This window comes from Aethalodelphis obliquidens, unplaced genomic scaffold (assembly GCF_003676395.1).
Source record: "Aethalodelphis obliquidens isolate GAN/ISIS:26980383/991018 unplaced genomic scaffold, ASM367639v1 scaffold44, whole genome shotgun sequence".
Taxonomy (NCBI): Eukaryota; Metazoa; Chordata; class Mammalia; order Artiodactyla; family Delphinidae; genus Aethalodelphis; species Aethalodelphis obliquidens.
Window position 1 is genome coordinate 5,413,471 of NW_020837988.1, and position 7,771 is coordinate 5,421,241.

The 7,771-nt window shown below is 49.2% G+C and overlaps 2 protein-coding genes across 9 annotated transcripts in view; one reads left to right on the top strand and one right to left on the bottom strand.

Moving 5' to 3' along the window:
- The window catches only part of VCF1 (VCP nuclear cofactor family member 1), a 17,089-nt gene extending 15,051 nt beyond the window's left edge, over nucleotides 1–2,038 (bottom strand). Inside the window, exon 1 of one of the 2 annotated variants that reach the window (XM_027080534.1) lies at nucleotides 1,762–2,038. In XM_027080534.1, the coding sequence (XP_026936335.1) occupies nucleotides 1,762–1,982 (221 nt within the window). In that variant the 5' untranslated portion in view covers nucleotides 1,983–2,038. The remainder of the gene's footprint in view (nucleotides 1–1,761) is intronic. The other variant, XM_027080533.1, reaches the window with a different exon arrangement.
- Nucleotides 2,039–2,294: 256 nt separating this feature from the next.
- The window catches only part of MTNAP1 (mitochondrial nucleoid associated protein 1), a 21,187-nt gene continuing 15,710 nt past the window's right edge, over nucleotides 2,295–7,771 (top strand). Inside the window, exons 1-3 of one of the 7 annotated variants that reach the window (XM_027080537.1) lie at nucleotides 2,295–2,404; nucleotides 2,909–3,004; nucleotides 4,802–6,282. In XM_027080537.1, coding sequence (XP_026936338.1) covers nucleotides 4,827–6,282 — 1,456 coding nt within the window. In that variant the 5' untranslated portion in view covers nucleotides 2,295–2,404; nucleotides 2,909–3,004; nucleotides 4,802–4,826. Of the gene's footprint in view, nucleotides 2,405–2,471; nucleotides 2,819–2,908; nucleotides 3,005–4,801; nucleotides 6,283–7,771 lie in introns of those variants that run through there. The other 6 variants (XM_027080542.1, XM_027080538.1, XM_027080540.1 and 3 more) reach the window with 6 other exon arrangements.

Sequence of the window (7,771 nt, forward strand, 5' to 3'; positions counted from 1 at the left end):
GTTTTAAAGTAGAAGCCTCCCTCCCACAAACCCACCCCTCTTGCAGTTTGAAAAACCACCGTCTTAGACCAACCCTTCATCTTAAAGTTGAGGAAACAGATCCAGAGACCAGAACTGACTTGGAGATGCTAAGACAGCTGGAGCTGGTCCATCATACTCCACGACACACGGGTGCAGAGAAAACCCTGCCAAATCAAATGACTTATTTTATAGTAAAGAAGTTACCATGTTGAGATTGTGTGAACTAGATAAAAAGAATCTGTTACTAGTATAAACACATTCAGATTACCCGTGTATATAGCACAAAATAAAAGAAATATTTTGCTAAGAAATATTTCGACTTTTTCAGATACGTGAGACACCCCAAGGGACTACTGGAAGTACGAACTGGGTTTGGGAAGGAAAAAAATGGCAGTTAGATCAGGCTTACTGTACCTAAGGACCCTGTGACTAATTCCAGTAGCAAGTTGGTACACCTGGCCCCTAATTTCAAATTTAGTCCACTCTTCTTTAATATACAAATAGAGGCTTTATGCCCCACTCACTGCATGACCCAAGTCAATATGCAGAAGTTTGGAGAACCCTAGATTTTCGCTATTGGCCCAAATAACTTCAGGGTGCCTACGAGAATCTCAATGCCATGAATTTACCATGCTCCAGAGTAGGGTCCTTGTGGAAAGACGGTCAATTACATTCAAAGCCAATGGAAACACAGAAAGACAAGAAAAGATCCAGCATAATCTACCAAGGCAATCCTATCTTATTCACTTAAGCCTCACTGAGATTTTACAGAATAAAGGAAAAGAACAGTGAACCTAGAAAGACCCACTGCGTTCTCTAAATCTCTTTCCTCATCACAAATATGAAAGACTGAACTTGCTGATCTACAGTTTTCAGTTCAAACTCCAGGATGAGGGATTTTTCTAATTTCGAATAAAGCCGATCCTCTTCATTCTGGGGTACAATCCCAACTTTCTCCTCCCCACCTGTTTACAGGGGGAAATAAGGGGAAAAAAAGAAAAAGAAAACTCGCAGCTTGGTCCGGACTGTCCTCCGTCCGTGTCAAGGAATCATAACACCCCCTAAATTAAGACCCGGGCCTAGGCTCGGAGAAAAAGTAGTGCATCACGATATAATCCTACCTCCCGCCTTCCGAGTCAAACGGCTCCGCACCCCAACAGTTTAGAATCCTGCCTGTTCTTAATGCTACAGCCGAGAGAGAATCCACAAGCCACTTTGGGTCCTCGGCCCTTCTGTGTTCACAACCGCCCAGGACACAAGTTCTTCGGTCTAACCTAACCCTTTCCTGCTGCAGGGTTAAGCCCAAGCCTTCTTTCTGACCTTGGGGAGACCAGCTCCCCGCCCCGTCCTCTCACAGACGCCCTAGGGGCTCCTCTCGAAGATCAGACGTTCCTCCCATCCCCCTACCCTCCTAAATTTAGGACAGGGAAGCTTTAGGGCCATCGTCTCTCTTCCGGGACCGATCAGACTTCATTCCAAATAGGGAAAGATGGGGGGAAAAGATGGGGTCGAGAGAAACCTGGGCCCTGGGGAGTCACTCCTTCAGCGCCCCCAGGGACCAGGTATCCGATCACCCGCGCATCCCGCTCCCCTCCTCCCCCGGACTGCAAAGCACCCAGATGGAGACCTGCCGGGCCCACGCTTGCTCGGACCCCGCGTCACGCGCCCCCTCGGCTCCAACCGCCAAGACACAGCAACCGGCGAGGGGCTGGAAAGGAAGAGGGTCCCCTGCGGTCTCACCTGGGGCGGAGGCGCTCGCTCATGTTAGCTGATGGAGGCGAGCGACGCGGCGCCGCTCCGCGAAGAGAGAAAACAGAGGGTGTTGTGTTCCGGCGGCCGCCACGCCCACACCCTCGGGCCTTGGCTCTCTCCGCGGCTCCGGTGGAAGCGGCCGGCGATGAGTACCCCTCTGTGGGACCCGTACCACCTCTACTTCCGGCGTCTGATCCGCGCCCCCCCATGTCGCAGCCGCCGTGGTACCGCCCACCCGCGGCTGCGCAGTGGTGCGACCCCGGCCGCGCCGACCGGTAACCCCGCCCACAGGAAAAGGCGGGCTCGGAGCAACCAGGAGCTTCTGGGAGAGAGGACCTCGTTAGAGGTCGCCCGAGCTTTCGCCTGTTCGCAGCCGAGCGGGGATACCTTAAGAGTCAAGCCAGGTTTAAATTAAATTAAACTATATCAGAATAATATGATACAAGTATTTGAGTTAAATCCCTGTGAGGTCACAATTTTTTTTAAATAGCTGAGAAGCATCAGGCAGTGGTGCGGACGGCCTGCCCCGGGTCCCAGGACTGAGAGTTGGGAAGCGGCGCGTGGGCTGCGCTGGGGGCGGGTGGGGGTGGGGGCCTGGCGCGGGGCTTCGTGGTCTTATCTGTCTTGCGAGGTGAGGTGCTGCCGTGGGGGGAGTTTCCACGGGCGGGGATGTTTCCTAGGGCCTCTGCCGTCGGTCTGGGGACGAATGTGGCGACAAGAGGAGAGTGGGGGGAGGGCTTCCTGAAGCCGAAGGTTCCGCCCCCTTAGGCACCCCAGCGGCTCCGGCGCCTGGGGCTGGGGGGCTGCGGGGCTGCGGGGCTGCGGGGCTGCGGGGAGGCCCCAACCAGGAAGCAGCAGGACTGCTTTCCTGAAAACGTTACGGGCAGGGGGGTACGCTAGATAGTACTGCTGGGGGCGGGGAAGTCCGCTGGAGAGCGCAGGAGCGGCGGGCGAAGATTATCCTAACTTTGAGGTCCGCCCTGTGCCCAGGAGGGTGGTCAAGTCTGCTTTCTGGAACACCGAGGTAGCACTGCCCTCCCTACAGGTGACTCGGTTATTTGAATTTGCCCCAGCACTTTGCCGCATTTATTCATTGTATGTGCTGTCGAGTGACTTCCCTGATTGTGTTTTTCAGAGGCCGACATTAAAATCGCAACTGGAGAACGGAGAGCGAGGCCTGCTCATCCAGGAGAAACAACCGCAAAATCAGTATCTTTCTAGAAAAGCTTTGGTAAGAAAGCATTTAATAGGGAAGAACCTTTGTATTCTCTTACAAGTTAATCACTAAAGGGATGTTGCCTGTAAGCTTAAATTACACCTAATGGCCCATCTCTGGGAACCCTGCCTCCCAGATCATGAGCATGAAGCTAAAATACCTTTGTTTAGCTCAGAGGAAACAGCCTGACCAGGCCCACCTGTGAATCACTGCAGGAAGGAAGAAATTAACACACCCCCTCCGGAGGCTGATGGGAACTCCAGGAAATGTTCGGCTTTACTCCCTTCCCTTTTAGTATAAAGGATGCCTGAATTCTAACTCAGGCAAGATGGTTCTTTGGGACGCGAGTCCCCCATCTCAGTCTGCCGCAGCTCTCCAAACAAATTCCCTAGTCCTCGCCCCAAGAACGCATCTCTCGGTTTATTGGCCTGTCCTGCGGTGAGCGGGTGAGCTTGAACTCGGTAACATTAAGGCATCCATGGTGAGACGTTACTGTTCAAGGGTGCGGGAAAGATCTCAGTAGGATTAAGCGTGAGGATGGCACGGTGTGGAAGCACATGCCTCTAACAGGTCTCTTCTAAAGTCGTTAGCCTAAGGCCCTTGGACTGGCTTCCGTTGTGTGTATTTTTGGAAATAAACAGTCCCTAACTTTTATTATATTGTCAAAGGGGTACCTCCAAAGTAAGAATAGTTGCTGGAAAGTCTATTGGCAGAAGACAGTTTTGGTTTTTGTGAGTTCTTTTGTTTGTGTGTTTTTGCGTGACTTCATGTAAGATAAGGTGGGTCGGTTGGTCTGACGGATTGGCCAGGGCCAGGCCCAGTGCTCAGTTCTGAGAATGCAGCTGTGCACAGGGTCCACCTGTTCCCTGCCCTCTGGAACTTGATAGAATAAGAAATGTAAACAGAATTAAGTCATCTGAGCTTTGGAATGAAATACTTCCTTTTCCTGACTGGAGAGAATAATAGAGGCAGCAGTGATACATGGTGTAAAGTTTTTTAAACGTTTTTATGTGGCATAAATTTCACAAAAGTGTCAAACTAGACAAATTTGTCCTTAATCCATTGTACTACATACTGCAAGTAAAAAATGGGGGACCATGTCACCTCCACTTATGTATTATTTGTGCGTTTGCTGTACTTCTGTGTATGTGTATGCATATATGCTTATTACTAATGCGTTAAATGTCAGTAGCATTTCATTTTTCATGCTTAGACAATAAAAGCTCTAATATTTTCTTCTTGCCCCAGTGGATCTTCTGTATATCACTCTGGAAATACTAGTCTAAGCCACCTTGGAATCCCAGCCTGAGTTTTTCACTCTTCACCATTCTTCCCTTGAATGATGTGTTTAAGGGTTTATAACAGTTTCTTTATATTCATGTGCTATCCAGTTGACTTGCTACAGTGTTAAATAGCAAACATTTTATTGGCATTTTATCTGATTGGCATTCTGGACATCTTTTCCTTCCACTAAGCATTAATTCACTAGACTTAAGTTTTTTGGTCCGGCTCACCTCCTAGTTAGGGATGTTGAAAAACCTCTTTGGTTGTCTTTTGTAATGACTGATTCCTAAGAGACTTTAAGAGTGTGAAATACCAAGCAGAAATGGAGCCAGGAATATTGATCTTAAAATCCAACTATGTCTGTTTTCTACCTGTGGAAGAAAAAGAATGGGTCAAAAGAAATTTTTTAAAACGTCCTTCAACCTAACTTCTTTCAAATGAATTTAAAAGCTACAACACCTAAATAAAGTATTAGTATTTACTCTATGGATTGTGTGCTCCCCGTAACCTCACATTTCTCTTTTTCAGGAATAGGAGAGCTATTCCACCCAGAATGGAAGTGTGTCCTTACTGTAAGAAGCCATTTAAACGATTAAAATCCCATCTTCCGTACTGTAAGATGATAGGACCAGCTGTGCCTGCTGTTTGTCAGTCCAAGCCGGCTACCCTCGCACGTGCTAAAAAAATCAAAGGGCCAATCAGAGACTCAGTTAAAGCAAAAGAGAAAGGGTTAGGGACAGATAGTAAGAAAAGAAATCCTGAACTGAAAGGGGACAGATCAGAACAACAGACAGTTAAGTCCTCTCCACGACTATCTGTTGGTTTGGAAAAAACAAGTAATACAAAGGCTGATAAAGACTTCAAGAATCAAATTCAACCCTCCCTCAAAATGCTAAAAAATACTGAACAGAAGATTACTTCCCAGGGAGAAACTACAGCTCAGTTTTCTGCATCAGAAAACACCACTCCTAAAAAAGAGCTTGCCGAAGACTTGTCTAAATCAGGGGAAAGCAGAAATAACCCTTCAGAGACTGAAGCTTCTTTAGCTCTTGGCCCAATGGAACCTTCTCTGTCAAATCAAGATAGGAAATATTCTTCAGCCTTTCCTAATGATGTACAAGCCACTTCTGCTGATTTAAGATTGGACAGAGTGGATGCCCCAAGACAGAACCTTCTCATAAAATTACTAGATATGCCTCTGGGCGATTATCACAGTTCTCCCACGAATCTCAATTACGGGGTTGAAAGGGTAAGCACATCATCAAGCAGTGAGAGAGATTCCAAGGCCGGGGATCACCTCTTGGGAGTCTCTACTAGAGACTCCGGGACTTGGGAAAAGAACACAGAATCACAAATTGCAGCTTTTAAAGTTAGCCCGTTAGGTAAAGTCCAGGTCAAGGAGAACCAGGGAAAAGGACTTGACCTTGGAGCAGAGGCATGTGGGAGCCAAGGAAATGCAGAGAAAAGTGCATTTGCAACAAAAATGCAGGAGTGGGCTGCCGTGAGCGATGATTCAGTCATGGAGAGGAAACCTCGAGGTGAAGGCCCCAATTTAGAGTTGCTCACGCCAACGGGGACAAATTGCAGTGAGCTTCTCTCTGTATCACAGTCACGTAATCAAAGTCTTGCCTCTCTGGCTATGAAATTTCTCCAAGAAGAGAAGGCAGAAGCCTGCAGCCGTAATCAAGTCCCTGCTATGAAGGCATTGACAAAGAGTGAGGAACAAGCTTCTCTGACACCCAAGTCGGGCCGTCGGCCACCAGCATCGCACCCCAGGGGCCAGCATTCTGCACATTCAACCCATCATCACGCTTCTAAAGGCCCCTTCACAGGTCAGATCGGTGCCACCGACAGAAAGACCCTATCCAGCTCCCTGGGGCTGGAGTGGTTTCCAGAGCTCTATCCGGGTTATCTTGGACTCGGGGTGTTGCCGGGGAAGCCTCCGCATTGGGGCGCATTGGCCCAGAAGCCTGCGCTCATCAGTACCCAGGGGGGAAGCTGCTCCCAAGGTAAGCACGCTCCCGTCCAAGCTCATCCAGACAGCTCTGTGCCTTCTGAATCCGTGAGGTTCGGAACGCCCACATTCTCACTTGACCTTCCTCGTACCTGGGCACTCCAGTGCGCTGCACTTGTGAGTGTCCTCAGAACGTGGCTTCTTGCTCCCAGGGGTCAGTAATAACGGGTTTATCACTCTCCCTTCCACTCCACCGAGAGGTGAGGGCTGGACTACGACAGGCTGGCCGGTGATGCTGATAGCAGTTGACCGCCTACATTTGGAAGAGGCATGGCCTCTTCTAGAAATTGGGTGGGTATTCAAGCTGAAGAGACTCGGGAAAAACAGGAAGACTTGAGGGTCTGCCTAAACAGAACAAGCGCCGTGCTCAGATTTCAGTCAGGACCAGCTTGGGCAGAAAATAGGTCCCAGACGTGTGGTCAGATGCAGCATCTAGCAGTTTAGAGTAGCACAGAAGGGGGCTTCCCTGGTGGCGCAGTGGTTGAGAGTCTGCCTGCCGATGCAGGGGACACGGGTTCGTGCCCCGGTGCGGGAAGATCCCACATGCTGCGGAGCGGCTGGGCCCGTGAGCCATGGCCACTGAGCCTGTGTGTCCAGAGCCTGTGCTCCGCAACAGGAGAGGCCACAACAGTGAGAGGCCCGCGTACTGCAAAAAAATAATAATAAATAGAGTAGCACAGAAGGGAAGAGTAGATGGGGTTCTTGTCTTTGGGGGCAGGCTGGGGTGGCAGTCAAGGCAGGTGGAAGTGGGGCCTCAGGGATGAGCTGGTGAAGATCAGGAGCAGAGGGTGTAGCCAAGAGGGAGCAGAAATCCATGCCCTGGAGAAGTTAGGCCGCAGAGAATAGGACCAAAGATGGAGCCTCAAGACACGAGAGATTAGGTAAGAAGGATTGGGGGAGAGAGGCTGGGCATCAAGACTGATTGGATTGTGAGTCTGTCTCTTCGAAGCTCCCTGGATGCTCCTTGCTGGTGCCTGGAATGGGTTCAGCAGTGGGCAGGACGGGGGCCCGGGTAGGAACCAAGAGCTTCCCTCCGGCCCCCTCAGTGCCCTTGCTTTTTTCTGCTCTCACCTTTAGTTACTGAACTGCTTCTCTAGTTACGGAACATAGAGTGTCTCCATTTTCCTCCCCAGAAGCTTTGGATTACTTCTTTTTGTTTGGGTTCTCTAGGGGCGTGGTTAGGCGTGGTCACAGTAGCATCCATCTCTTTCTTTTTTTTTTTTTCTTTTTTTTTTTTTTTTCATCTCTTTCTTGCCTAGTGTTCTTTGGTGCTTTCCGGTTATTTTGACAGGAGACACAAAGCCACTCAGAATAGGCTTGCAGCAGAAAAGCTTGTATTATCCCTTCCTAAAGGATACATTTTTCCCCTCTACTATGTTTTTTTTTTTTGTGAATGATCACATATTCACTAAGCCCCAGTTTGGCTGTTGTGGAAAGCTTTTTTTTTTTTTTTTTTTTTTTGGTGTGCGGGCCTCTCACTGTTG